The sequence below is a fragment of the Aspergillus brasiliensis genome (genome assembly GCF_001889945.1).
Source record: "Aspergillus brasiliensis CBS 101740 unplaced genomic scaffold ASPBRscaffold_11, whole genome shotgun sequence".
NCBI classification, from domain to species: Eukaryota; Fungi; Ascomycota; class Eurotiomycetes; order Eurotiales; family Aspergillaceae; genus Aspergillus; species Aspergillus brasiliensis.
In genome coordinates this window covers 1052268-1079919 of record NW_027137452.1, presented here as the reverse complement: position 1 = coordinate 1079919, position 27652 = coordinate 1052268, and the positions used below count along the sequence as shown (strand labels likewise).

The window sequence follows — 27652 nt, the reverse complement described above, 5'->3', positions numbered from 1 at the left end:
CTCCGTTGATGGATTACGAATGGAGACGGTAATAAGTACAATGACTGTAGGCGTCATACTTTTGTCTATTTCTCAGGACGAGTGAGAAGTTAGGGAGGAGATACTCCACCGATACTAATACAGTTAGATACTTGACTGGTTGATACTAGATACGGTGTATCTTCATAGGGTGAGTGGTTAGTATGTGAAACACATCTATACATATCAGAACCGGTAAAGAAGACAAAACAGTGGAAAATCTTGTATTCATTCATTCAAAAACGTAACTATATGATATCGAATAATGCAAAAATGAAAGGGAAGGAATTGGCCTCCCTGCTTTTCTATAAATTCCATCTCCCATCCCAACCCGCCCGCCGCCCTCCGTGATTTCTCTAGGTTTGACATTATATCATGACATAAAATATATCTTTATCTGAAACTTTCTCTCAAATCAGCATATTCACGCATCCCAGGTCTCCAGACCGGTCAGGACACAGCCCTCCTCGCCCTCCTGCTTCACCTGGAGTTCACCGATCTGGTAGACCGTCTGGCCCTCCTTCTGAAGGAGCTCCGTGATAGCACCCTCGGAGCCCTTCTCCACGGCCAGGATCATACCCACACCGCAGTTGAAGGCGCGGGACATTTCCGTGGCGGTGACGTTACCGTTCTGCTTGAGCCAGCGGAAGACAGGAGGCAGCTCCCAGGTGGAGACGTTGATGTGAGCGGCCAGCGTGGCGGGCAGCATGCGGGGCACGTTGTCAAGCAGACCACCACCGGTGATGTGGGCGAGACCCTTGATCGCGGTGGACGAGGTGGCCAAAGCCTTCAGGAGGGGCTTAACGTAGATGCGGGTCGGGGTGAGCAGGGCCTGGCCCAGGGTCTGGGGACCCGTGGCCGAGGGCATGGTGAAGGGAGCGGGGTCCTGGTAGGACAGACCCGAACGCTCGACGATCTTGCGGACGAGAGAGTAACCGTTCGAGTGGGGACCGGACGAAGCCAGGGCCAGCAGGACGTCACCAGCCTTCATGGCGGTGGTGTCGGGCAGGATAGTGCGGGCGTTAGGGCCAGTGGTGTTGATAGCACCGACGGCGGCACCGACGGCATCGTAGGACTCATCGATGAAGAGACCGGGCATCTCCGCGGTCTCGCCACCGATCAGGGCGCAGCCAGCCTGGACACAACCCTCAGCGACACCGGAAACGAAGGCAGAGGCGGTGGGGACGTCAAGCTTGCCGCAGGAGTAGCAGTCCAGGAAGAAGAGGGGCTCCGCACCCTGGACGACCAGGTCGTTGACGTTCATAGCGACCAAGTCGATACCAACGGTGTTGTGTACGCCAGCAGCGTGGGCGATCTTGAGCTTGGTGCCGACGCCGTCAATGGCACCGATGAGGGTAGGAGATTCGGGGTGGTAGGCGGAGTTGGCGGCGGCCAGGGAGAAGAGACCACCGAAGCCACCGATGACGGCGTCGGTACCGGGGCGCTTCGTTTGGGCGACGGAGCTCTTGATCTTCTGGACAAGGTCATTGCCCGCGTCGATGGAGACACCAGCGGCGGCGTAGGTGAGAGACTCCTGGTGAGCAGCGGCAGCATCCCGCTGGCGGAAGGCGCGGTGGGCGATGTCCTTGCGGTAGAACATGTCCTCGAAGTGGATGGTGGCAACACCCTCGTAACTCTTACGGACGGCCTCCTCGAGGCTAGTTGCGGTGGCCGTGGAGGCAATGACACGGCCGCCAGCGGTCTGGAGCTCGTCACCGACGAGGTTGGTACCAGCGTGGAAGATCAGGGTGCCTTCGGGAGTTGGATCCAGGGTGATCTTCTTGCCCTTGGCGTAGGAGCCAGGGTAACCGCCGGCCACAGCGATAACAGTGGTGGAGAAGTCGGGCTTGACCTTGATGGAGACACCATCGAGCCAGTGCTCCGTGCAGGCGACCATGATCTCAGCCAAGTCGGTGTCGTCGGTGAGCAGAGGGAGGAGAGTCTGAGTCTCGGGGTCACCACCGCGAACATTGTACTCGAGAACCTTGGGGCCGTCCTTGGTCATCATGAGACCAGTGAACAGGATACCAACGAAGGGGAACCCTATTGAGTCAAATATGGTCAGCAGAGGAAGATAGAACTGAGACAAAACAGGCGAAAGACCAACCATCTTTGCGCATGCCATCCACGGAGGGCTGGATGATGGTTCGGTCAACCTGAGCGAGAACCTCCTTGGAGGAAATGGGGGTCGGGGCATAGCAGCCCATGCCACCGGTGTTGGGGCCCTTGTCGCCATCGAAGATACGCTTGTGGTCCTGAGCGGCGGGAAGGGAGCGGATGGTGTAGCCATCGCTGAAGGTGAGGACACTGAGTTCGTCACCCTCGAGGTACTCCTCGATGACGACCTCGCTACCGGCCTCACCGAACTGGTTCTCGACCATCATTTCCCGGAGGGCCTGGTGGGCCTCCTCCTTGGTAGTGGGGATGATAACACCCTTTCCACCGGCCAGACCATCAGCCTTGATGACGACCTGGTGGGAGACGGAGTCGAGGTACTGGCGGGCAGGCTCATATTCGTAGAAGTTCTCGTAGGCGGCGGTGGGGATGTTGTGACGCTTCATGAAGTCCTTGGAGAAGGTCTTGGAGCCCTCCATGCGGGCAGCGGCCTTGGAAGGACCGAAGCAACGGATGCCAACTGGGGATCGGAGGGTTCAAGGTCAGTCACGAATGGAACTGCAACTGTTCCAGAGACATGAATGGACTCACCGGCCTGGAAGTAACCCTGGATGCCGTCGACAAGGGGAGCCTCAGGACCGGGGACGACGAGGTTGACACCGTTCTGCTGGGAGAAAGCAACGAGACCGGGGTAGTCATTGCCCTTGACATTGACGCTCTGGATCTTGCTGTCGGGACCCTGAGCAGTGCCTCCATTGCCCGGAGCGACGTAGACAATGTCGACGCGGGGAGACTGGCTCAGTTTCCAGGCCAGCGCATGTTCACGGCCGCCATTGCCGACGATGAGAACGCGCAACCGTTCCGTAGTCATGGTGAAAGGTGCAGGGTTCTCTGAGGACCTGATTGATTCAAACTGAGGTCAGAGAAGAAGCACAAATGTGCGATTAAGAGGGTTTAAGAGAAGAGGAGGAAAGAGAGGGAGAGGGAGAGAGAGGGTGTGGAGGAGAAGATGGAGAGGATGGAGGGGCAAGTGAAACCCCCCAATTGGGATAATTTGACTCATGGTTTTGACTGTCAAACCCCTCCCAAAACAAGCCCAATTATAGAGAAGTCCATGCAGAGAATCAAGTAGTTATTCACTTACCTCGAGACCAGACTGCACACAGAGATAGAAGGGCGAGAATGAAGAGCAAAAACAGCAATGGGGACAAGCAAGCAATCCAAACTCAACTTCGTCGCTGCTGGAATTTTTTTTTGACTTTTTTTATCGATTGGCGGCCCGGCGGGGCCAATCAATGCACCTCCGACCCCGGATTCGGAGTACAGCAGTTACATAGTAGTTACTGTTGACATGGATGGATAGCTCATTAGGTGAATACTTTGAGCATATAAGTAGTTGTATTAAGACGGATTCAAGAAAGAAGAACAGATATTAATTCCCTATTCTTCTCGCATCTCAGATTCAATCGAATTGCTCTCTCGAGGGTCGAGTTGCAACTTTCCCAACTATACTCCGCGGGTACTTTGGGGGATACTGGCTGGTACTTGCTGGTACTTGCTGGGTACTTTGCTTGTTATCGATACCCGTTCGTATGGACAGACAAATACCATTGCGTATCCAGAACCGTGTACGGAATATACTATTACCGTATCTATCATACCAATTACAAACAGTGTATTAGATGAACTTCCGGGCGGTGAACACACCCCGACTGGCAGAAAATCCGAAGCGCGGCGAAGCTTCGAAGGCAAAAAAAATGTAGCTTTCAATAAGGTTCTCAATTCATTCCTTCTCAGCGTCCTTCCCATCCCTTAAATACCTTTTCAATTGCTCCTGCCTTCTTCTCCCATTGTCGCTCGTTGATTTGGCCCGAATGTATCGGGCCACCCTGCGGTCTGTCTCAGACCCTTTGCGCGAGCATGTCTGTCTCTCATGCTTAGCTCGCGGCCTCGAGGCCCAGCCCTGGCTTCGCCGCTTCCACACCGCGCCCAGGTTACGCTCCCAGGCCACCGAGACTTCCACGGTCACCATTGAAGAGCAACTAAAAGCGCTAGAGAAGGTGTGTATGGGACATTGAGATGCTATTACCCAGAGCCATCAAATGGAAGCTTGAAAACAGGTAGATGCTAACTGACTGCTGTTGCGAACAGAACCTCCCGGATAGGACACCCGCCCATGTGAAAAAGTCCCTTCGGACACAAAATCCCAAGTCACCCCAAAATGCGGACAAAAAAGCGGTCCGAAAGGCCGCCAAGCAAGAAGCGATGAAACTACGCAAGAAGGACCCTGCAAACCAGGCAGCCGACACCGAGACTCCGAAGGAGGAGAATAAACAGCCGGAGCCGAAGGACAAGAAGGACCAAAAAGCTCGCGCGCAGCAAAAGACTGCTCCTGACTCCCCAACATCCCCCAAACCGCAGTTATCGGTCAGTCAGCTTCACCCGCCCACTTGTGCAAGCCAGTGGTTAACCCAATGTCAGGCCAACAAACAGTCTACCAAACTACAGCTTCCTGTTCCGATCACCGGAAAGGACACCGGCAAGATCAATGCAGACCGCGACGCCGTGAAAGGTGCGTCTTTCTTTTTCTGAAGCGACTTAAGAAATTTTCTGCTAGATCACTAACTAGCGCAAAGCCCTGGATGTTGAGACCCCCGAAGTCCCGCAACTGGCCTATGGCCTGGACAGAGTGCTTTTCAAGTAAGTTGCTTCTGACCCTCAAAAGCAGTCGAGCTCAGAGCGGAGCTGACAGCTGCTGTTTTATATAGCCCGGGAGTCTACCATCTTCGGGATCCTCGATCGCGCGTCTACAATTTTGATCCATACCTTGGCTCCATCATGCCTGTCACCGAATTCGATTTCGAAGCGTTGAAGGAGTATATCACCTCGTCCAAGGACGAGCAGCTGCGGGGCCTGGCGCAGAAGGAGAAGAAGAAGTACATTGGCTCCTCTTCCAGTATGACCTCCGTTTTGTCGCACTTCCACTACCTCCTGTCCTACTGGAGAGAGGTCAATATCCAACAAGTGTCGCGGGGCTTTCAGGAAAGGCTGCGAACCTTCACGCGACTCTTGCGAGCTCCTTCGGCTATGTTTCTACGCTACCAGAACGGCGTCTATGCCATCGATGCCGACAAGGAACACGATACAGCCAACATCCTCATGAATCTGGGTAAATCGATGGAGAAGCTTTTGACCATGCCCAAGGAGGAATTCGAACGCTACCGACGATCGAGCTCCAACAAGATCTCCGCCGAAGAGGAGCAGGCGGTACCCGAAGCCTACCACTACTCGACGTACGGCGATTTCCTGATGCGTTCACAGCTGGATGCCTACGACCCGCGGCTCCCTGGCACCGGCATGTTCGATCTGAAGACCCGGGCGGTGGCATCCATTCGCATGGACGCCAAGAACTTCGAGCATGGCCTCGGTTACGAGATTCGGAAAGCCCACGGCACGTACGAGTCTTATGAGCGCGAATACTACGACATGATTCGGGCGGCGCTCCTCAAGTACTCGCTCCAGGTGCGCATCGGCCGCATGGACGGCATCTTCGTGGCCTTCCACAACATCGAGCGCATTTTCGGATTCCAGTACCTCAGCTTGCCCGAACTGGACATGGCATTGCACGGCCAATACGACACCGCCCTGGGAGACCGGGAGTTCCTCCTGAGTCTGCAGCTCTGGAACAAGGTTCTCAACAAGGCCACGGCCCGTTTCCCCAAACAATCGCTGCGGTTCCACTTCGAGACCCGTGACTCCACGGCCGGTCCACCCTACATGTACATTTTCGCAGAGCCCGTGACAGACGAGGAGATCCACGCGATCCAGACGAAGAACCAGGCCGAAATCGACGCCTACCAGCGCCGCGTGCTCGACCTACCCTCCCGCGCCAACGAAGATGACGACACGACAACAAACGACACCGAAGACATCCCCGCCGACTTCGAGTCCTCAAGTCCCGCCGACGACCTGGCCGAAGATTCAGCCACGACCAAGTCCGAGACCTCTCAGGACGAAGCCGAGTCGACCCCCAACAAAGAAATCATGGGCTTTGCCCTCACGGTCCGCAACATTGTGGATGGCGAATACGTAGATCGTCCGATCCAGTTTCAATCCCCTAACAAGTGGTCCGTCGACTACGAGTTGAATCACCTCGACAGTTCCAAGTGCTGGAAACTCTACAACTCGTGCCAGGAACGCCGGCGGAAGGCCCTCTCCGGCCGCGGCGAGGACGAAACTGACGTTGCGGCCAATACGTACATTCGCCGTCTCCGCGAATACGCCAAGAAAGGTCGCAAGTACCGCAAGGAGCAGAATAAGCTGGATGAGCAGGAGAAGCTTGTCGTTCTTCGCGACTAAGCCTGTCTTCTTTATTTCTTTCCCATATCTTCCTTTATCCGTCCCTGCATTCAGCGACGCGAAATGGTGGACTAAGATTGATCGATTGATTCACTAGTAGGTGATTGATTGTAATATGCCCGCGGCGCGAGGCAGCAATCTTCTATCTAATCAATCAATCAATCAATCTCATCTACTACTTCCTCCATTTTCATCTCCCCACCTGGGATACGCCTCTCTTCCCTATACCATCTATTCACCTCAACAAACACTCTATAGATACCTCATGCTCCTACCCCCCTATATGTATGTATACTATAATGATTCCGAAGGTTTCTTCCTTTCTCCCACGTTGTTGGATGCTGTTTCTTCTGTGGGATGTTATATTATTATTTTTATTTCTTAATGTAGATGTGTTAAGACATTGTAGGCCTGTCTATTCGTAGTTACTTGATACTCTTCCATTACGTTTACTCAAGCGAAAAGTAGACTTAGGAATTAGCAGGAAATGTACGGATGTAACCAACAGAAAAGGTTAAATGTAAACATATCAACCGAGATATCATCCCATTGTAGTAAGTAGTATACACATGTATTCACAGATGGTTGCTCTCTACACATCATATCAACAATACACCGACTGTGTCTGACCCGTCCAAAGAAAAGTGATAATCAATTACAGGGACACTCATTCATGGGTCACATGGTCTTTGTCCCCTGCGGGTCAATCCTCTCCATGACGGAGAATATTCTCTATGACATTAACAATTAGGGCATCAATGGGCTTCAACGAAAAGAAGTCAACAAAAAGATAAGAAAAAGGCGAGAAAGATCTGCAAAGCACCCATTAAACCCCAAACCCAGGGTTCTCGAAAGGGAAGTGAGAAGGAACGCCACCTAGCCCTTGCGCCAAATAGCAAGATGCTAAACCATAGTCTTGCTTTTCCTGGGAAACTGCCCTTACTGGGGCGAACACATGACAGAAGGAAATTCGGAGATGAGAGAGGGACATGAAAAGGGGTGGAAAGTGTCCGATGGACATGCCAGGAATCTGAGGACCAGCTGGCGAGACAGGACACAGAACCGAGAGGGGAAAGAGAAGAGGTGAAGGAAAAAAACAGATGGTCAAGGATCGAAGTCCTTTGTGAGAGATAGGGGAAGATGATATATCCGCGCCGTTTTATCGGAGCTTTGGTCAAGGGGATGGAAGGGAAAGAAAGTAGGAAGTGGGTGGATGCAGTTGGAGAGCCGAACAGCGACGGTTTAAAAGCCACGAGACATATCTTCGACTAGCGAAAATAAGCTTCCGAGTTATCGTGATTTGGTTCATTAGGTCATGTTTGAGCGAAGAATGAACGGCCCCTTAGCGGAGGGCTTTCACTCGAACTTCCCCAGGTCAAGGGGAGGCGGCGCCCACTCCAGCTTAGGAGGTCGGTCCGTTGAAACACACACAGCGCCAGATCTCATCTTCTCCAGCTTTTTGCGTTCTTTCGAGGCGCTTCCATTGAGGAAGCCGCGCAGCGTTGATGAGGCTGTTCCGTACGTACTCCGCGCACTAGCCCGAGTACTGGTGGAGACCGTGCTGGAACTGCGGGCACTGCGAACGCTGCTGGACTTGCTGACCGTGGATGGTATAGGAGGCACCGGCACCGCCAGACGGGAGGACGATGTGTTTGAGCCAGCATACTCGGGTGGTAGCATGTGAGGTGCATAGCCCGGGACCGAGAAAGGAGCCGTCTGCGGGCGTTGTCGGAGCTCAGCGACCAGGCTACACTCCGCATCAAGTCCCTTGAACATATCCAGATGGTCTTTCGGGCTCGTGGGCTCGGCCTCCGGCGGCACCTGCACAGGAAGCTCCGGTGGTGGTGGCTGAATCTCAGCTTCTGACACTGCTACATCCAGTTTCAAGTTGTCTAGCATCAAACCCAGGCTGCCGGCTGTAGTAGGGCGTCCATCGCTCGAATTGTCATCGTCCAAACCGGTCATGTCGTCTTCGATACCGTGGGCCAGGTTGTAGTTCCGGTACAGGTACCGACGGAGACGAGCGACCTCACCGTCCCATTTCCGGCTCAACGATTGGAGAATAACCTCCACGTCTTGCTGCAAGAGAGGAGAGGTCTCGGCCGTAGCACTCAGACTCGAGGCCACGGAGGCGCCTGAGCGGTGGCCAGACGTATGCTGCTGCTTAGACGATTTGCTGCTCGTCTTACCATTCATGGCGGCATGTAACGAACGGCGGATAGAGCTGGTTGTCGAGCTCTGCGCAAGGCTCACATCCCGCTTGACATTCCGGATCTCACGGCGGACCCGCTCGAGCGACTGGACCCGATCACGATCCATACAAGACAGACTGAGTAGGGATCTGTTCCGCTGCAGTCCATTTACCAGGACCGTGAACGACTGTAAGTTGATGTCATTGTTCTCACAGTATACTTCACGTAGACATTCATTGTCTTCCAGCACAGAGGCCAGAGTGTTTGCACCCTGCAGGCCTAGTTTCTGATGCTCGATCCTCAGGACTCGCAAAGACTTGTTCTTCTTCAGACCAGTCAGTGCCAGATTCAGACCAATTCCAAACCGAGCGACATCCAGATGAGCGCTTTCGCCACTGATATCCAAATCTTCAAGCGTCTCGTTCTCCTCGAACATCAACTGGAGCGCCTTGCACGTCTCGGGGCCAGCATCATACGGAAGGGAAGCCTTGGAGATGTCCAGGCATTTTAACGTCCGGTTCTTTCGCAAGGCCTCCACCAACTCCTGAAACTGCTCCTCCTTCTTGAAGTCAATCATTCTCATTGACATGTGAGTTGTTGTCTTGTTTTGCGCAATGGCTTTGAAAAGGTACGAGCAGCCTTGATCCAGTCGGTTCTCATTGACATGCAGATGCAAATCGCGCGGGAACCCGCTGGCGGTCATGGAATGCAGGAAGATGGCGACATCCTGGCCGCTGAGTCCACACTGGTCCAGGCGAAGCACCCGCAGACCCCGAGACCGATCACTAGCCAGATAGGTGGCTATGGCATCGACGGTCTCCCGATTGACGAGGGTCCGGCTCAACGACAGTTCCTCCAGGCGCCAGTTGAACAGGGTTTCGGGAGTGATAAGAGGGTCTGTGCCCGAGGTGCGAGAGATACGAGACAAGTCGAGCGTCTTGATCTGACCGAAGTAGCCGAGGTACTGCTGGAGGATGTTGGGGCTGAGGCGACCTTGCACACCAGAGATGTTCATGGCCTCCAGAGTCGAGGACTGCGCGACGACCGTGGACAGGAGAAGGTCAAGGTCGTGAACTGACAAGCCACAGTTGCCCACCTCCAATGCTCGCATGTGACTAGACCGTTGAGACGAGGCGTCCACGAGATAGTCGAGATCCGAGTCGCCCAGTTTGATACCATTCAACACCACCCAGTCAACACTGGTCAGCTCCCGCCGGCAAATGGGAAAAATCGCTTCCGGGATCCCACATCCCGGATCGTGACTCTCACTATCCGACTTTGGAATGCGGCTCAAAGTATAAGAGAAATCCAGACGTCGGAGCCACTTGCTCTTCAGCGTCAACGCCCGCACTTCCTGGGACAACACCGAAAGGTTCTCTTGGCCGGGGATATGGATGGGCGCCCCGGCACGACTCAGTAGAGCGTCTTTATCCGGGCCGTAGAGGTCGCGTAGGCCTTGCAGAACATCCAAGCTGACACCACTAAACGAGATCGACCGGAAGGACTCGTTGTACCGAAGCGCTCGCAGGACGGCTATCAGCTCTAAAGCGGTATACTTCCTCTGTCGGGTGGAGGCGGGCGGCAGGAGTCGGAAACATGGGGCATCATCGCATTGCACATCAATGGTGTATCGGATGTTGGAAGTGTCAATGTCATAACTGGCCGAGTAGGCGACCAAGGTCCGGTCGAAACAACCATAATCTTCGTCCAAGCTCACCGGAGGGAAGTTGCTCTCGTTATCGAGATCCCGAGGGACGATGAAGTCATACGGTTGTTTGATCCACAAGGGACGTAAGAACTCGGTCTGTTGTCGAATCCAAAAGGCGATCTCCACGGAATGCACAGATGCGAGGAAGACAGAGAACGGTTTCCGCGTTGGCACACGGAACGTCAGATGCAGACTATCGTCGCCCCATTCCATGGAGAGACAGGTCAGGTTCATCAGTCCGAATGAGGTTGCCGCATCCAGGTCACTCAAGGATACCACGGAGCTGCGGCTGGAGATCTTGTGCAACGGGATCAGGTGGAGCTTGTGCGACCCCAAGGCGAGATAACAACCCGTCGGGGACAACTTGGTGAGATCTTCAGATGATGCCCGTGCTGGGGACTTGCTGGACGCCATCTGGATCACCCGGAACATGCGAAAGGTCTCCGGCTCATAATCCCGCTCGTACTCGAGCATGCGGACCACGCAATCCACCGTCTTCTGATCGAAGACCAGCGGGTCCGCCCCGCGGATCAATTCGGCCGCGGAGCGTATGCCCACCATCCACAGATTCAGTTCCTGGAAATCGGGCGTCTGCATCTGGATGAAGGTGGCTTTTTGGGCCCGTTCATCCACATAGGCCACCTCCACCGTGGACGACGGTCGGCCATCGTCCAACATGTAGACCGCAATGATGCTGTTCAAGGAAATGCCGGAGATGGACTCACTCGCCGCAGCCAGCTGGGGGTCCTGTAGCGAACTGATGGAGGCAACGGACTGGCGGTTGGCCGCCACTGAGCGGGCCGTGAAGGAGGCCGGGATCGAGGGAAACATGTCGGCGGCTTTGCTTTGGCTTTTGAAGCGGACGAGATGCGTGTCGGTCAAGACCAGGTAATGGCTCTTCTTCCGCCACATGCCTCCTGTGATCGAGATCTCCCCATGGTGCAGGATGATGGAGCCAATGCCCTGTCGCAGCTCGGGAGGGTCCTCGTCCAGGGACGAGCCTTTGGAGCGGCCCAGCGACCGGTCGTCATCTTCTTGGGAATGGAGCGACCGAAGGGAACCAAATACGGAGGTGCGTCGTTTTTGCAGGGATTTCCGGCGACTGCGAGGGCCCTCGAGCGCCACGGTAGGCAGCGCGGTCACGTAGGTGGCCGACTCGGAATCGGCGGTGCCGGGACGACGCAAGCCACGGGTAGGCGTGGCTCTCGGAGGACTGGGGTGCCGGACCCCAAAGAAACCCGAGTTACGTCGCGATTTCTTCTTCAGAACCTGGGCATCGTCGGAGGGCGACCGTTCGTGAGCGGCGGGGACGGGAATGGAAGAGGTAGTCATGGATGGGCTGAAGACGCTCAGGCTCTTTCTCCGCTCTTTCTTCCCCAGACTCTCGGCCATGACGGGGAAGCAGGAGGGCGGAGAATACAGGACAGGGAAAGGTCGAGAACGCTACTAGAGGGCAAGACTAGCAGGAGCAGATTGGAAGTCGAGGACGAAGGGCCACATCGAGGAGGCCGAAGTCGCGGGGGTTGGTGGTGGTCACTAGAAGGAAGAGGAAAAAACCCGTAAGAAAAATAGACCAAGGCCACCATTCACTGGGGGAGGAGCTTGATGGGACGATAAGGATGAATAGACATGGCTGCAGGCCCAGCCCAGGAGATTGAGACCCCAGTGGTGATTAGTTTGAACTAGAGGGGTGGAGCAGGGCGAAGGAGGCACAAATGAGGAGCTGTGGAAGGGAAGAGGGGGGAGGGAAGGCAGGTGGAACATACAGCAGTCGGGCCAGCTGCCATCGAGAGGAGGTGAAGAAATCAAGATGGACGCGCAGGAAGGCGGCACGATTTGACGTGGCAATTGGAAATCGAAAAAGAAGGGGAAAAAGAAGCGTCCAACGGAGAAAGTGGAGGAGAGAGAGAGAGAGAGAGAGAGAGAGAGAGAGAGAGAGAGAGAGAGGAAGGAAAATGGCGCGATTTGAGATTGGGCGCTTGGAGAGACAGAAAGAGAAGCAAAAGAAGGCCAAGGAACAGTCTCGATACCAGATGAGACAATCGGCGACAATCAAACAGTTCACAAATACCAGAGAGATATGAAAGACGACAGTAACAACCTTCGGAGATAATTCGTAACTAAAGTAGAAAGAGGACAGAAGAGAAGAGAATAACCTGAAATACAATGGACAAGAAGAAAGAGCTTAAAGAATACGGAGGGGAGGAGGAGAGGAAGGGAAAAGAATGGGGTGGGTTTGAGGCCGATAGCGAGCGAGCGAGCGAGCGATTGAGGGAGGGAGTGAGCGAGCGGAGGACGTCAAGTAAAAGTACGAAATTGCAGCCAGCAACACCAATGCGATGGCGATGGGAAGCAAGAGACGTCCAAGCACTCCGGGGCAACCAGGGACGTAAGAAGGTTACAGTCTAGGCCGTGCCAATGGGCGAGACAACCCAGAACACCTCCGGAAAGGGGAAAACACGAGAGGTGATGGGCAGACGAATGCGGACGAGGCGCACAGAATGGATGGCGATGGGAAATCCAGCACAGCTTTCCTATCTTTTCCTTTTTTCTTCCCTTTGGTCTTGCTTTTTGTCGTGTTTACAACGTCAACGTCTCAGTGACCCAAAGAAAGCGATTGTTTAAGCGGGCCCAGCGAGTGGGAAAAAGATTGGATCGAACCAGTTCCTGAACGGCAGGCAATCCGGAGAAAAATGAGCTCAGGAACTAAAAACTGCAGCGCGTCTTTTTGAGTTTGGGGGGGTTTATGATGTCAGCGCTCGGAGCTTCTTCGGATCTCGCTGAAAATACAATTATGATATGAGAATCCCCAGAGGTTCGGTAACTTTTGAGTTAGTTATTTACTGTGGTTGATGACAAAATGAAGGAAGTAGAGACTGAATGAGTACAAATTAGTTGACTAACTAGGGAGAGAGGAGAAGATCCAATTTACAATTCCGTAAAGAAAGAGCGAGAGACCAGAGAGGGAGGGAAGACAAAGAGTGGGGAAAGACTAACAGGGCGAGGGAAATGACGGATCAGGGGGAACGATACAAAGTAGTAGATGGAGGCAATATGGAGAAGACGAAGCAGAAAAGAGCAGAGGGTGGCAATGCAACAGAACAACGAAACAATTACCATCATAATGATGATTGAGGAGCCAATTGTGGATGGATTGACATGACGAGGCGAGGGAGAAAAGAGAGTTTAGTTACTTCTCACCTTCCGTTACTCTCTCCGGAAAGGCCGATCGCTCAAGGTCGCCGAATGCAGTTTTTATGCTTTTTCTTGGGGAACTGCCAGGTTGATACGATTACTTTTCTACCTACGGAGTAAGAAACTACGGACTAGTTAATGAACAACTCGGATGAACAACCACAATGCAACAAGATGCAAGTTGCAACAGGATGAGAGGGTAATAACTTTACTTCTCCTTCCACTTCATCCCACTGGCCGGTTTATTATAGAAGCAGCCGCCGACTAACCGCCGCCTCACCCGTCCGCTTCTCTGGGATTGCTTGTCTTGAGAGGCGACTCCATCACTCAGCTACTTAACAGCTAACTAACCTACTCCAGAACTACTACTGCTAACTACTAAATGCTCATTTCCCTGTCCCACCAGTGGCCCCCCCTCCTCCTCAGATGGAGCCCTTTTTGAAGCCGATCGCCGGTGGATTGAAACGCGTTCGAGAAGCCGATCTCCAGCCGCGTAAACCCATGCAGGATTCTTTCTCTCTCTCTCTCACTCGCTTTCTCGCTCTCTCTCTCCTGCTCCGGAGCTCCACTTGCATCCTTTCCTCGCCCTGGCTAACGAGCTAGTAGCTCCAGTTTAGCCCCAGTTGGCCACGGTCTGGAGCGCTGCCAACATGACTGCAAGACTGACAGCTGTGTAAAATGAACTTCGGGGTGATCAACCGATTGGGAGGTCGCCTGCATCTGGGTCATTATTTGCTTTTTCTTTGCTTGTTCATTCGTCGTTTGTACGGTGTGGTATGCCCATTGCTCCCCAACCATCCTCCGTAGTTTAGTACTCCATCTGTTTGCATCGGGTTTTCCTCTTTCCAACCCCCATGGTCTAGCCCCCCTTGTTCCTCCCCCTACTCTAGGATCAACCCTAGAAAGAATAGAAATAAAGGGTGCAATATTCTTGTTCTTCAGAAACAAACAAAAAAGAAAAATAAAATAACACCCTGTCAACTGGATCACAATTGCCCCTGAAATCGGGGTCGTCATTTTAATTAGAGATCTACTGGTGTACACAAGCGGCCGATTCACCAATCTGGTGATCCTCCCGCGTATCCCCACTGTGGCCGTTCGGGGGGGAACTGCAGCAGCATCGCTTCTGGACTTTGCTACTTGCTACTTGCTAGACTACTAGTAGCTAGTAGGCCAAACCCTCCCCCCTCTCCCGGCTTGTCCACAGGCCGAACCTGGCCCGAAGGGTATCCAGTATGTTCCAGACTGGGCCGTCGTCGCGTTTCGCCTGAACCCTTCAAACACGGGGTTTGAGATCAGTGGAGAACCTCAGGTACCCGAGCTAACCGGGTACTGTACAAACGAGTCCTCAATTCTGAAGGAAAAGAATGGACTCAGCCTCAGCCCTCCGGACCATAACTCTTAACAATGCGAGACAAAGTCCCCGACCGCCCATCTTCCGGTAGGCAGTGTTTGCCTCTCACAACAACGAACAAACCACTGGGGACATTTTTAAAACACGATGACTTTTTTTGAGACACTGGTTCCGTTGTTTGTTGATGATGGGACTAATAAACTTTTTCTTTTCAAGCGGTAGCCTTGCCTATTTTGCTTTCACTCCAGTCCCCGCGCGGCTCTCTCCGCTTGTAGCTTTTCGAGCCGTTTGACCTTGCGGATATATTTAATGTATTCGTCGACTCTCCGCTCCGCCCAGATACACCCACCCAGGGTCATAGCCCCGATATGGAGGAACACCTTGAACTGGGGCGTCAAGCCGCGGTAGATCTTCGAAGCCGGGGACAGCCATTCCGAGAAGCCCTCCAGTGGGCGATAGAACAGTCGAGAACGGATAAACTCTTTCGAGAAGGGGGATTGCTTTGGCGGTGGTTGGGACGGGGATTGTGATGGGATGGGAGCGGACGAGGGAGACGAGAATTTGAAAGGATGAGGGAGGATCATGATCATATGCGCCAGAATGGAGACGGAGCCGAACTAAACTGCTGTCAATAACCCTCTGCCAGGTACTTTGCCGGCTCTATAGAAGAAGAGAACATACCCGAAAAGCACCGGTCAGGAAGCCGCGGACCGCTTCGGAGGTGATTTCCTCTGGGGGATCGACATTGTGTCGTTGATCTGAGGGGGGAGGCATATTCAGTCAGCGTATGCAGATACCACTAACTACTCTGTATATATAGAAATGAAGAAGAAGAGAAAGAAGAAGTTAATGCATGCAAAGCGGGCAGAAAGACAGGCGCATAGCAGTTCTGCAATGACGCACCAACTGACTCGGGTCAACGAAGTCCCGAGCGACCCCATGCCGTACGGTAAATTAGTAAACCAAATACGTAGTTAGTTACCGACTCCGCGGGTCCGACACCGCAGTCCGAAAAAGAATCCTGATCAAATCAGCGGAGCAGATTACCAACTATCCACCACTACTCAATTCAATTGAGTTCAATTCAGCATCACACTCTCACCACACCTCTCCAACCACACACATACATACAACTCACAACCCCTTCCCTCATCCTTCACACCAATAAAAGTCCTCAACCACCAAAATGCCTGCCCTCCCCGCCCGAACCGCCTCAATCACACGCATAACCAACGAAACCAAGATCCAAATCTCACTCTCCTTGGACGGTGGCATCCTACCCCCCTACGAAGCATGCGAGAAACACTTCCCCGCCCCGACGGACCCCGCCGAACTCGAGGCCAGCAAGAAGGGCGTCATCCCCAACACAGCGGCCGCACCGCACGCCACACAATTCACCCCGACGCAGCAAATCACCATTAACACGGGGATCGGATTCCTGGATCACATGTTGCATGCGTTGGCGAAGCATTCCGGATGGAGTTTGGCTGTTCGGGCTAAGGGAGATCTATTCAGTACGTTGCCCCCTCCTCTATGTTCTATCTGGGGATATATATATATGTATATGCTAATCTGGTTACTGGTATAGTCGACGACCACCACACCACAGAAGATACCTTCCTTGCTCTGGGCAGCGCATTCACCGAAGCGCTCGGCGCTCGGCAATCACTGGCGCGATTCGGACGGGGTGATGCGCCACTGGACGAGGCGTTGTCGTGGGCGGTGATTGATCTGTCGAGTCGGCCGTGGGCGGTGATCAACATTGGGTTTAAGAGGGAGAAGATTGGTGATTTGAGTACCGAGATGATTACCCATGGATTGCAGAGTTTTGCGCAGGCGGCTGGCGTGACGTTGCATGTGGGGTGCACGTATGGTGATAATGATCACCATCGGGCGGAGAGTGCGTTCAAGGCGTTGGCCGTGGCGATTCGGACGGCTTGTACGAGGCGTGTTGAGGGCGAGGTTGGAGCGGGAGATGTAGTTAGTACTAAGGGGGTTCTCTAGATTATATTATTTCTGTATAGATGAGATGGTATGATGGTATGTATTTATGTATGTGTTTGATTCAACTACAGTCAATGTTATGCATATAGTAGTATACATTATGTAGTGGATATGTGTAGTGGATAGAGAGGCTCAGGAAGTAGAAACACCCAAGGCTTGTGTTGCCCGTGTCCAGTATGCTTTTCTATCATCGTTGGCATTAGTCCCCACGCAGCTGGTGATGTATGCGGCCCAGCCTGCCTCGGATCCTGACTGCAACTGGGACCGCACACTCGCCGAGCACTGCGTGGTCAGGAACCACGCTCCAGAGCCAAAGTCGTAGTCCTCGTTCGAAAGCAAGAGGTTCAAGACCCCCGTCACATCCCCGGACACACTGGGGAGTTGATTCGCAAGTGCGGGGAGAGAAGCCGCGTATTTGGAATTGTACGAGGGAGATTGCATGTTTCGTGCTGTATCCCATCATTAGCATCTACTGCCATCTACGTGTTGTGGCAGAGATATAAGAGGGGTACTCACTGCCCTGTCCCGGAACACCAGGGAAATGGTTCTTGTTGTATTTGAAGTCGCCGCTTTCAAACGCCATGAGTGCGATCACAGCTGCTTGCTCGGCGCGAGATGTCACGCCATAAGTGTCAAAAGACTTGGTAATATGCGGGACTGCTTGTTCAGCAGTAGCGCATTCCCCGGCTGCGGGGGGATTATCGCATGTATTAGACGTGGGTGCAATAGCCTCGAGCTGCGCCACGGTGAGGGAAGAATTATCTCGGGCAAGGATCCGGCCGGCCGGAGATGCACAAGTCAGCAGGGGCATGATGCACATGGTGCTCAAGATTGATGCGGACTTCATGTTGCTAAGATCCCTAGTGGGTTAAGGCAAAGACAAAGGACGAAGTTAGAGATGAAAGACACCGTGAGCCCGCACAAGTACCATGAGAAGTAAGTACAAAGGGCGATGACCAGGGCCTTTATAAGACCACCCTTCAGGGCAGTGCGATTGTTAAGAAGACCCAGCATGCCTGATCACTCCACATTCCTGAGGGTGGAGTCAGGGTCTGGATGGAGGGTCCTTCATCAGCCAAAGAAGGCATCTAACATAGCCTGGCCGGTTGCCACATGCTGGTTGGGCCCTTTCGTTGCATCTGGCGACACTGCGTTGGCATGTCCACGGAGATCGCCAGAAATGCCTCTGCCCAAAATGTATCATGTATCATGCCCCCTTGTGCTGATATTGGCAGCGATTGGAGCCAGGCGAACTTCCGGCAAATGTGAAACGCCCAGGGTGAATCTTCCCCCAGACCAGTAGTGCTTATCTGACCACCGGACACCGTGATTGGTCGTGTCGAATATATGATCTGCAGACTGCCCTCTGAAGACTTTCTTTATTCAAAGCCGTCATTGGTCGTTGGGCGTGTTGGTAGTTGGACGATAGTCGCAAGAACGAAGCACGAAACAGAATCTTAGATAATGAGGGAGTTGATCATAGTGGTCACGAGACAATCACATATTAGTTCTTATTTTGCCGTCCAGCTAGCCCCAGGCATCTGTAGCTGAGAATCGGTTCCGTCTACCCAAATTCACGCAAGTCTATGTAGTAACAGTAAAAAGATGTAAGGTGTAAACAGACAGGTGAGAAAGTAACAACTGTGGGTCCAAGAAGAGAAGGTGAAAGGAAAAAGAAAATAAAAAAGAAAGGTAAATCCGGACATCCAAGAAAGACAGATACAAAGCGAGCGCGCTGCCTAGCAGGTTGCCTCGCACAGATCAAAGGAATCTTGCCAAAACATGTACAAGCCGTCATGTGCTTCAAGGGAAGCACTTCTGTTAAACCATACCCGAAACTCCGTACATGCACCCCAGAAATCAAATACAACTCCCTGAGCGGATGAGATAAAACAAACACACCTGAGCGGCTATTCCACGGGCACGGCGAACAACGGCCAGGTGGAAAGTGTCAGAGCGCTAGAAGGCTGAAAAAGGCACACAAAACATGGTACAAAGGGCCACGCTTAGTCGCGTCGGCTATAGAGTTCGTACGACGTTTCGGTAACGCCGGTGGCCTCCTCGTCTTCCTTGAAGCTGACGCGACGAAGAAGAGTAGGCATCATGCGCCGCCCCATCCTGGTCGGCGAAGACAGGCGGGAACTCGAAACAAAGGAAGGGATCTTCGAGTAGCGGTAACGGTACTTGGATCCCAACAGCATGATGCGCGCGTACAGCCACCAGAGGGCGAAACCGACCACTGCAGCCAGGAAGAAACCGCACACGGTGAGGAACACCCAGTGCTGGCCCATCCAGAAGATCAAGCGGGCGTCTTTGCCGTGCCAGCTGTTGCCCACGTGGTGCGTGAAAAAGCTCCACGAGTACCTGTTGTATTCATCGCGCATCAGGATGCGGACCCGGCCAGACTCGCTGGGGTTGGTCTGCATGTACTCCTTCCAGATCACCGACAAGAACAGGGGACCGGTCGAGTACATGACCGTGATGTACGGAAGAAGCCAATGGCGGTCATACGACTGCAGCAGCTCAATTGTACGCAGGAAGAAGGGGTGCTGGGGAACAGATCCCATGGCGTCGTTGGAGATACCGGTAGGAACAGTGCGACGGACCCAGGCAGGGTAGGCGAGGAGAGGATCTAACCGGCGGTTGCATCCCTGCGATCATCCAGTCAGTAAGTCTCCTCCCACAATGGAAATATAGGCTATACGCACATCGTCAAGGTCAATGTAGGTGCCACCGTAGTGGGCGAGGACGAAGTAGCGGATGGAATCAGCACGCTGGATGGGATACTTGTAACCATCGAACGTCTCAAGGAACCAGGGGTACTCGTTGGCGATAAATTCGCGCGACTTTTCGTTGGTCCAGAGCTAATTGAAATGCCTGTTAATAAGATTCTTCCTGAATGATTCTCGTACTCCGACAAGGCTTGAACATACAATGTATTCGTAGTCCGGGTGCAAATCAATGCAGCTCTGTTGGGCTTCCCTCCACACTTCCGGGATCGTTTCGTTCTTGTATGTCTGGTGGATGATCTTGGGAATGATCTGAGGGCGTTGTTCGATCAAACTGGAGTTTGGCGAGGGGAGCTCGGCGCGGTGGATAGCGTCGGCCGAAGCATCTTCCACCAACAGGGAGAGCAGTGTGAAGACGCTGCGCACGAGGAATGTGACGATGATGAGATTTGCGATGAGGAAAATGAGAAGTCCACGCCGCATATTGAAAGAGGATGCAGGGGTCGTGAATGACACCTGCTGAGGCCGATTCGTATCCCGATGCAAGGACAACTCCTTGGATTGAATTTATTGCAGTTCGTGACTTCGTGTCACGGAGAAAAGAAGGGTGCAGATGGCCGTGAGGGACTGCGATGTGATCGAACGGGTATCTGCTCTTCTCCACGGGAGGGTCCTGGGGGTGATGGTGCGATAAGAGTACACCGGCGGATAATAGATGCGAGGCTCAACACGGTACTACCAACATAGACTCGTAGGACAGGAGTGGGTGCACCGGCGACGTTTCAAGGCAATTGCAACGCGAGCGTCCGCGGGAGTATTATGACTTAGGGTCGTCAAGGTGGATTGAAGGAATGAACGGCCGGAGAACTTTCTTGCTGGCTCTTTTTTCTTTTTCTTTTTTCCCCTTTTCTGCGTTTAGTTTACTCTGTAGACGGATTGTTGAGTCTAAGAGGAAAAAGCGCGAACAAGGTGACTGAACCAGGAAAGGACCGGCGCAAGGGTGAGAGGTAAAGTTTGGACCAAGAGCAGACCACTTAGTATAGAACTAAGTAGTAGTCGTAGTAGTGGTGGTGGTGGGATCGCCTAGGGGAGGTTGATCGGAAGCCCCAATGGCGCTGGACTGGACGGGCGGGGAGGGGGGGATTTATTGGGAAAGTGACGAAAAGAGAAAGCCACAGAGGAGGTGTTTAAGTAATTGTAGCCCAAAGCAGACAAGAAGATGGAAAACAATTTTAAGAAGAGGGAGTGCGTAATTTTACTTGGGTTGCAAGGGTGGAAAAAAGGGAAGGGGAGAAAAAAAGAATTATAAAATAATGAGAATAATGAAGGAAGGAATGGAAGTTGATAGGCAGAGAGCCAGGTACTTGAGGGGGTTTGTGGAAGGAACGAACGACGCCTTAGCAACAAAGCAGCGGCATCAACTAGTAAGTAGCAGTAGTAGGGAACGAGGGAGAGAGGGCAGTGTAGCCGTCTGGAAATGAATAACTTTGCGAGGGTACCTGGGGATTGGGGAACTGGGAGAGAGGAACGGAGCGAGCGAAAGAGAGAGGGAGACGGAGAGGAGGCGGGCGGCGAGTGTCAACAACGGCCCATGGTTACGGAGGGCCCTGAATGGTCGGAATCGCGTTGAATGGACCGTCATCAGCGCCAGGGGACGCAGCTTCGGGTTAAAGGGGCCTCTCTGGGGGAAGAGTCGCGAGAGCGCGAGAGAGAGCAAAACAGTGGGGAGACACCAAGCCAAAAAGCAAGTGGAGTCGCTGGTGTGGATGCTTTAGGTTGGCGCCAGTTGCTAAGCCTCCGCCACTAGGTCTCTTTCAGTCGTCTCGATGCCTTCTTTGGTTAGTCTCAATTGCCGACTGGGACTAACCATCTCGGGGGGTGGTAACTTGTTGAGGAGATTACTACTACTTACTACTAGTACTACGTAGGTAGTATCTAGGTAGTTATAATTAATCCAACAAATAATAAACCATGAATAATATTTAAAGATTAATATACGGAGTAGAACATCTCGTTAAATCCAGAATAATCTTTTGTTCCTTCTAACTGCAGTCCCAATGACACACTGCACCGCCATCAATGTATAGCCAGCGAGTACGTGGTTTCTATTTTCAACCTCGAAAAGCAACACCTGGTGATCTCATCATCTTATCGCACTGCCATCATTCTCCCTCTGAGCCATGTTCATCGATGACACCGAGGACCTCGTGGTTCATCCTGCCAGCTGATAAACTTACTCCTCTTCCGGCAGGACAAGAGGGAAGGGGGAGTCCAGCCCTGATGGCTGAGCCACTACTCGGCCGGCGGTTCAACAGTTAACGACGGAGGAACCAAAATCGATACGTAGCTATCCCGCTCGTTCTAGGTTAGTAGCTCGTTAAAACGGGACGCTAACTACTGCAAAAATCCAGCCTCTCCGGTCCAATCCATTGGTGGTTGGCAACCAGACGGACTGTGGAGCCACCACTGGCAATCCCACGGGGCCACGGGAAAAGGTAAACCCGCTTATGTAACCGATGTAACCGACGTTGACTGGCGGACAGCCATCCATGCTAATCCAATTAGGCGAGTAAAGCGAGGGTGAAAAACAGAAAATAAAAGTACAGAGTAGGTAAAATTGGGGGAAAGAAAATAATAATTATAATAATCAAAAAGTATAACCACGGATCTCCTCACAGATAAGAAGAGTACTAACTACAAAAGTTAACTACCTAGTAGTAATTGTGACCGAAAGTGGCTCCTCCGCCAAACCATTGAGGGGCGATTACGCAGGCCTCAGTGGTTTCACCCGCGATATGCTTCTGGCGTTCTTTCCCATGGATCTGTGGCATTTGGTACACAAGCAGAGAGTAGTAACTACTAGTCTACTAGGCTACGTACGGAGTAAATTGGTTTTAGTTGGTTCGGATCATGAATCGAAGACGCCACCACTCGATCCCCCTCCCCAAGTCCCAGTCCCAGTTCCAGTCCCCTCCTCATTGCCGCATCGTGAGAATCTTTGTTGCCTAATTCAGTTCCTCGGTCTCGCTCAATCAGTGATGCGCTCTTTACGCACAGGCGAGCCTATTACTTGGGTAGTAGACGCGTCCTGCCACCATGATGACGGAGTTGGCCTACTTTATGGTTTTTGCACATCCAGCTTGCTAGCTAATAACGGTCGCGACTATTACTGCACGTGCAGACTAGAAGGAACTTGGGGGCAGAAGCAAATTTTCCGACAAAAAAAAGAAAGAAAGCAACAGTAATACTCAGTAGTAAGACTGTAAGAGATTGTTGAGAATTGTTGGGGAACAAGGCAAGTTTGAACGACCAAACAAACCCTCTCTTCGCAACGACTAGCTGGACTACTAAATCCATAGCGCTGCACGCTACGTCCAGAAGTGCTTTTCTAGGGACTACAGGAAAGTGTGATAGTCGGTTTGGATCGCATGGATTCGTCAAACTAGACAGGTACTAGTTCAGTCGTAGAATTTTGGGCCATGCTCCATACCTCTCTTTGACCCCGTAGTTCCCAGTACTGCAATCCAAGCTGTCAACGACTCGACCACTGCATTGCAGTTTTAGCTAAATACCATCTACCTACTCTTCTTTGATTGTTCCCGACTGCTTTCGTACTTTTGAAGCTTACCTTTTGCTTGACACCGCGGAGCTCTGCTGTCGAAGCCGCCCGTGCATACAGTTTCAGGTAGCATCTCAAGAAAACTAGTTGTCCTTATGTGACACGGCAGCTGCATCGTCGACCGTGTTGAAGTGACAAGGCAGAGTATTGGCAATGGATTCGTAAGTAAGCCTATCATCAGCGGTTGGCTACTTCAGATGTACGAGTATGCACTGATGTTTGGTGGTGGCGCCGGCGGCAGCCTTCAATCGCAACGGTAATTGGACATGATGCAAGCTGGAATCTAATTTGTAGCTAAACCATGTGCACTCAAGCAAGACTAAGTGGCTAGCAGTATGTAGTACTTATCATCCTGTCAGTTTGCCCTACCATGATACCATCACAATTGGCCAGTAGTTATCTGCTTAGTTCAGATCCAGCTCAGTGTCTCAGGCAATTACCAGTTAAGGCAGGTCCAATACACAGCACAGTAGATTGCAGACAAGGCTCGGTGGAACACACAGCCCAGTCTAAACTTCTCGGGCGTCTAACAGAGCAACACGATTGATTGTGATTGATTGACATTCAGAACTGATTTGCCGATGTACAACATCACATCATACATCTGATGTGCCCGGCAATGAGCGGGGCCAAAACGACCAGCACAGCCCACTCTGTTTCCATCCTTCCTTCGCATCGTAACGAGCGATCAGGCAGAAGTGGGAAGCGGTTTATCCATCCAGAAGGCTTGTTTGTTCATTCGAGGATCCATATTTAGAAGAGAGACAGACAGATCACTACTCGCCACTCGGTCTAAAGGGATTAATGGATTAGTTTTGCCCGGGGTGACTGTCCAGCCACACTTTGGTGTCGGAGGTTCGTGGCTGGGACACAGGTGGACTTTTGGAACAACTGGGATGGATGGAGAACGTTTTATCCGCCGAACTGCTTGTTACAGCCATTGATTGCACCCCCATCCCATGGACCCTGTTCGGGATTCCTATTTCCAAGTTAGCATGGTTTACGAGTACGAGTTGCTGGGAGACGGGGAATCGGCGGTCGGTGGTTAACCCGCCGATAACCACAGGCACCACCGTATTTTTCTTGGTGGGAAACTTAGCTGGCAAATTCATCCGAGGTCCACTGATATCAGATTTGACAGATTAGGCGGGCTTTGAAGTGGATAGCGGTGGATACTGCACAAGTATTTTTGGCGTGGGGTCGTCGTAACCTTCCATGTGAAAGGGAAAAAGGCTCAAACAGGGCCAGACACCAAAGCCTCCAACTGGGTGCACACTATGGTAGCAGGTGATAGTAGTAGTCTACCAATTACTACTAAGATAAGTCTCATGCAGCCATGAATTGCCACTATCTGCCAAAACTGGGGGCCGTTTCAGACTTTATCCGACCACACCACAAATCTGATTATCCCCCAGAGAAATGCCAAGTCTTTTCTAAACCCAAGGTCAAAAGACAAAAAAAAGAAAAGAAAATTCGACGGGTTGAAAAAAAACCACGGGCCCACATCTACACATGGAGAGAGGGGGCCCTCTAATCCATGCTACCAACAGACACCTCCAATCAAAACCGTCTCACATACCCAGATTGGCGGAAGAAAGGAACCGATCTGACTGAGTGGCTGGCTTTCCATGCTTAGGCCCACTGGGCGAGGAGAGAAAAATAGGGAGTGGAATGCATGGCAACGACCCGCCGTTGTGCTGTCGAGTCGCATGTTCCTTGTGCCAGATCCTGGTTTGCTAGTGGACAGACAGGAAACAATCGTGATTCCAACTGGCGACTGTCAGACACGCCTACATTTCATCCCTGTGGTGTGTTTCAACTTTCAACCGATCAGAAACGAGCCCCGGTGGTTCCCCGGTTGTCCTCTGTTTGGTGCCTTGTTTTGGTGCCTTGTGTCTGTGCCTCCCGCGTACTCGTACTACGACTTCCTATTCTGCCTCTGCTCTCTCGGACAGTATGGATGCCTACTGATCTATACAGAATATAATTCCTAACCATTGAACTTTCAGAAAGACAAACCACAAACCATGAGTCCGCCAAGAGAAATTATCCATCTCGCCTCACTAATTTGCTTCACATACGCAGATGAGGGGCCTAATCTCACCGAGCCCTTAACTGACTACTGTGTGCTAACATCCACCACCACCTCCAAAATTAGTAAATGACCTGCTACGTTACCCAGGGCCTATCTTCCAAATCAGAGCCGTTTCGGCACTCTCGTCCAATAAACGATAGTATATATCATACCGACCACTGACTAGGAAATATGCGCCATCAGGGACCCCTGCCCCGTGTTGATGTTGTTCATGTCAATCACCCCCCACTCTCAGCCGAAGATCGGTAGGTGAGATGAGGTCAGAGCATGCTTTTAATCCCGCACAAACAAATTCCAGATTGCTATCATTGTAGTACGGCGTATCTAGTCTCCATAGCTTACATTGTAGGATAGAGAAAACAAGACCCTCATTGATCGGCCCAAAGCGTCTGTCTCTGTCTAATGTGATCAACGCCAGAGCCGGACAGAGTAGTTGGTAGTAGTCGTAATAATGTCATGGTTGTGCTACGTAACGCGGGGAACACAGAGAGACGAAGTCCAGATCGATCGGATGGAACTAACCGTACGACACCGAAGGCGGTTATTCAGGGTACGATAGATTCTACAAATGTATCTATCTAGTCTGTATGGCATTCATAAAAGAAAATTTGGGTAGGAAGGAAGGAAAGGCAGCGATCAGATAGTAGAAAAAGAAGCGATATTGGGATAGACATTGCGGAGAATTTACTATCTACCCCAAACTTCGAGCTTGCACCCTGGATCGACACGTGGGCCGCTTCTTCCCACCACCCCCCATCCCTTCTCTCGTGCCCTTTCAGGTAATAGGAATGCTGTGACGTTTCCCTACTGCATATAGGAGGCAGATAGGAACTTCCTCATGTGGCCATGCGTTCCAACCCCCGCTCTCGCATAATATTATCAGGCTCTAATATGATTTGAGTATATTCACTAGCTGAGTCGCTATGATATGTCTCTTACAGAAACGCCTATTACTATACTAACTCCCGCAGACAAACCCCGACTGAGCGCCCGCTATGACCTTGATGATGATCTCATCTCTCTCTCCATCCCTCTTGCGCATCTTCCCCCACAAGTGATCCCAACTCCTTTCGCTGGTTGGCGTAATGGGTTGTTGTTCTGTCTCTCGGATACTGATACTCGGGGACTCTGGCAAGTCTTGCCTTTGCGACATTTCTGGTAGGAGGCCAGAGCGCAATCAGCTACGGCGGCGTGGGGGGTAGATCAAATGACTCTTCCTCCCCGGACAAGACAAGCCACACGATAACATTTTCATCAAGTTTGCCGCCGTGATCCTTGCTCATATCCTGGCATTACTATTAAGTTCTCAAGCTCCGCGCGTGTCAGAGTGAGTAGTTGGCAGTACACACGTGTATGCTGGCGTCTTCCCAGAGCGCTTGAGCTGCGCTGATTATTCTTGCGGCATCATGCAACAGATGCCCCAGGGTGCACGCAAATAGCTCACCGAACCTCGGGTGCTGCAGCGGCGGCGAAGTCCCCGTTGACGTTGGCAGCGTCGGTGCCTCGTTCCCCAAGCCCCGACTCGAACATACGCACCCACCACATCGGGGGATCGAAGGGACGGTGGCCACCGTGAAGCGAGGGGTAAACATCATTGAAGAAGTACCAGACGTGGCCGACGACAACGCCGCATATTTCGTCCTTGGGCACGATGCCGTGGACGACCAGGCTGAATGCCATCAGAACCCATGGGAGGTATGGGGCGGTGAAGACCAGCATTCCTAGGAAGCTGAGGCGGGTTTCCGGGTTGCGACGACTCCAAATGTAGACCAGACTGGAGGAGAGGGCTGTGCCCAAGAACGGAAGGGAGAGAAATGGCGAGATGACGAGGAGAGAGACCATGGCGTAGAACAGAAGCCACGAGAAGTGGGCCGGCGATCGCCCCGATGATTCCTCCAAGAGGCGCGAGTATCGCTGCAAGAAGAATACATGGAATAGTAAGTCGAGGTTGAGTGGTCCGAAGTATAGGAAGGTCGTGAGCAGACGCCAATACTATGCGATGGTTAGCCGCGTGATTTCGTCTACCTCTCCATACAGTGGACGGAAGGAACTAGCTGCGACGCACCTGAGACTTGACATAGACTGCGCGGAAGCTATAAAATAGCTGGAATGGGGTGAGGACGTGACACTGAACCAAGACGGACGTGGCAACGGTGGCTGCTGTCCACCATCGAGTTACAGGGGGCATTTCATAGAACCATTGCTCCAGCGGGAACTGGCCAGCCTGCCCGCCGTTACCCCAGATGGCGGCCATAATCGAGGAT

At 52.3% G+C, this 27652-nt stretch overlaps 9 protein-coding genes across 9 annotated transcripts; 3 read left to right on the top strand and 6 right to left on the bottom strand.

The window, feature by feature from the left end:
* Positions 1 to 232: 232 nt before the first annotated feature.
* ade1 (bifunctional aminoimidazole ribotide synthase/glycinamide ribotide synthase) lies at positions 233 to 3144 on the bottom strand. The gene is made up of 3 exons (XM_067621871.1): positions 2725 to 3144; positions 2126 to 2653; positions 233 to 2061 (listed from the first exon to the last, which is right to left on the bottom strand). The coding sequence occupies exons 1-3, from the start codon at positions 3002 to 3004 to the stop codon at positions 443 to 445; spliced, it is 2427 nt and encodes an 808-aa protein (XP_067476447.1). The 5' UTR covers positions 3005 to 3144; the 3' UTR covers positions 233 to 442.
* An 863-nt stretch (positions 3145 to 4007) lies between these two features.
* On the top strand, positions 4008 to 6492 carry ASPBRDRAFT_198754 (uncharacterized protein; the record flags this gene model as incomplete). The annotated part of the gene is made up of 5 exons (XM_067621236.1): positions 4008 to 4193; positions 4285 to 4560; positions 4615 to 4705; positions 4770 to 4833; positions 4902 to 6492. 5 exons carry the CDS (start codon positions 4008 to 4010, stop codon positions 6490 to 6492), a joined length of 2208 nt encoding a protein of 735 aa, XP_067476446.1.
* A 1356-nt stretch (positions 6493 to 7848) lies between these two features.
* ASPBRDRAFT_132570 (uncharacterized protein) lies at positions 7849 to 11784 on the bottom strand (the record flags this gene model as incomplete). The annotated part of the gene is made up of 2 exons (XM_067618455.1): positions 7849 to 8313; positions 8368 to 11784. 2 exons carry the CDS (start codon positions 11782 to 11784, stop codon positions 7849 to 7851), a joined length of 3882 nt encoding a protein of 1293 aa, XP_067476445.1.
* A 161-nt stretch (positions 11785 to 11945) lies between these two features.
* Positions 11946 to 12643, top strand: ASPBRDRAFT_296474 (uncharacterized protein). Its single transcript, XM_067622683.1, has one exon. It carries the CDS (start codon positions 12108 to 12110, stop codon positions 12474 to 12476), a length of 369 nt encoding a protein of 122 aa, XP_067476444.1. The 5' UTR covers positions 11946 to 12107; the 3' UTR covers positions 12477 to 12643.
* Positions 12644 to 15180: 2537 nt separating this feature from the next.
* Positions 15181 to 15715, bottom strand: ASPBRDRAFT_132564 (uncharacterized protein; the record flags this gene model as incomplete). The annotated part of the gene is made up of 2 exons (XM_067618452.1): positions 15181 to 15558; positions 15623 to 15715. The coding sequence occupies 2 exons, from the start codon at positions 15713 to 15715 to the stop codon at positions 15181 to 15183; spliced, it is 471 nt and encodes a 156-aa protein (XP_067476443.1).
* A 315-nt stretch (positions 15716 to 16030) lies between these two features.
* Positions 16031 to 17394, top strand: his3 (imidazoleglycerol-phosphate dehydratase HIS3). The gene is made up of 2 exons (XM_067629365.1): positions 16031 to 16455; positions 16530 to 17394. Exons 1-2 carry the CDS (start codon positions 16128 to 16130, stop codon positions 16943 to 16945), a joined length of 744 nt encoding a protein of 247 aa, XP_067476442.1. The 5' UTR covers positions 16031 to 16127; the 3' UTR covers positions 16946 to 17394.
* On the bottom strand, positions 17078 to 17792 carry ASPBRDRAFT_132513 (uncharacterized protein; the record flags this gene model as incomplete). The annotated part of the gene is made up of 2 exons (XM_067618449.1): positions 17078 to 17394; positions 17462 to 17792. The coding sequence occupies 2 exons, from the start codon at positions 17790 to 17792 to the stop codon at positions 17078 to 17080; spliced, it is 648 nt and encodes a 215-aa protein (XP_067476441.1).
* Positions 17793 to 18951: 1159 nt separating this feature from the next.
* On the bottom strand, positions 18952 to 20157 carry ASPBRDRAFT_131757 (glycosyltransferase family 32 protein; the record flags this gene model as incomplete). The annotated part of the gene is made up of 3 exons (XM_067618365.1): positions 18952 to 19596; positions 19654 to 19809; positions 19879 to 20157. The coding sequence occupies 3 exons, from the start codon at positions 20155 to 20157 to the stop codon at positions 18952 to 18954; spliced, it is 1080 nt and encodes a 359-aa protein (XP_067476440.1).
* A 6671-nt stretch (positions 20158 to 26828) lies between these two features.
* derA (putative ER-associated proteolytic system protein Der1) lies at positions 26829 to 27642 on the bottom strand (the record flags this gene model as incomplete). The annotated part of the gene is made up of 2 exons (XM_067618438.1): positions 26829 to 27380; positions 27454 to 27642. 2 exons carry the CDS (start codon positions 27640 to 27642, stop codon positions 26829 to 26831), a joined length of 741 nt encoding a protein of 246 aa, XP_067476439.1.
* Positions 27643 to 27652: the final 10 nt, after the last annotated feature.

Bases quoted from the DNA above. Each gene is read 5' to 3' on its own strand.
- ade1 (XM_067621871.1), bottom strand. From the start codon at position 3,004: ATGACTACGGAACGGTTGCGCGTTCTCATCGTCGGCAATGGCGGCCGT. The intron at 2,654-2,724 runs GTGAGTCCATTC...TCCGATCCCCAG, and splicing joins CCAGGGTTACTTCCAGGCCG to TTGGCATCCGTTGCTTCGGT. The intron at 2,062-2,125 runs GTTGGTCTTTCG...TTGACTCAATAG, and splicing joins GGATGGCATGCGCAAAGATG to GGTTCCCCTTCGTTGGTATC.
- ASPBRDRAFT_296474 (XM_067622683.1), top strand. From the start codon at position 12,108: ATGAGGAGCTGTGGAAGGGAAGAGGGGGGAGGGAAGGCAGGTGGAACA.
- his3 (XM_067629365.1), top strand. From the start codon at position 16,128: ATGCCTGCCCTCCCCGCCCGAACCGCCTCAATCACACGCATAACCAAC. The intron at 16,456-16,529 runs GTACGTTGCCCC...TTACTGGTATAG, and splicing joins GGCTAAGGGAGATCTATTCA to TCGACGACCACCACACCACA.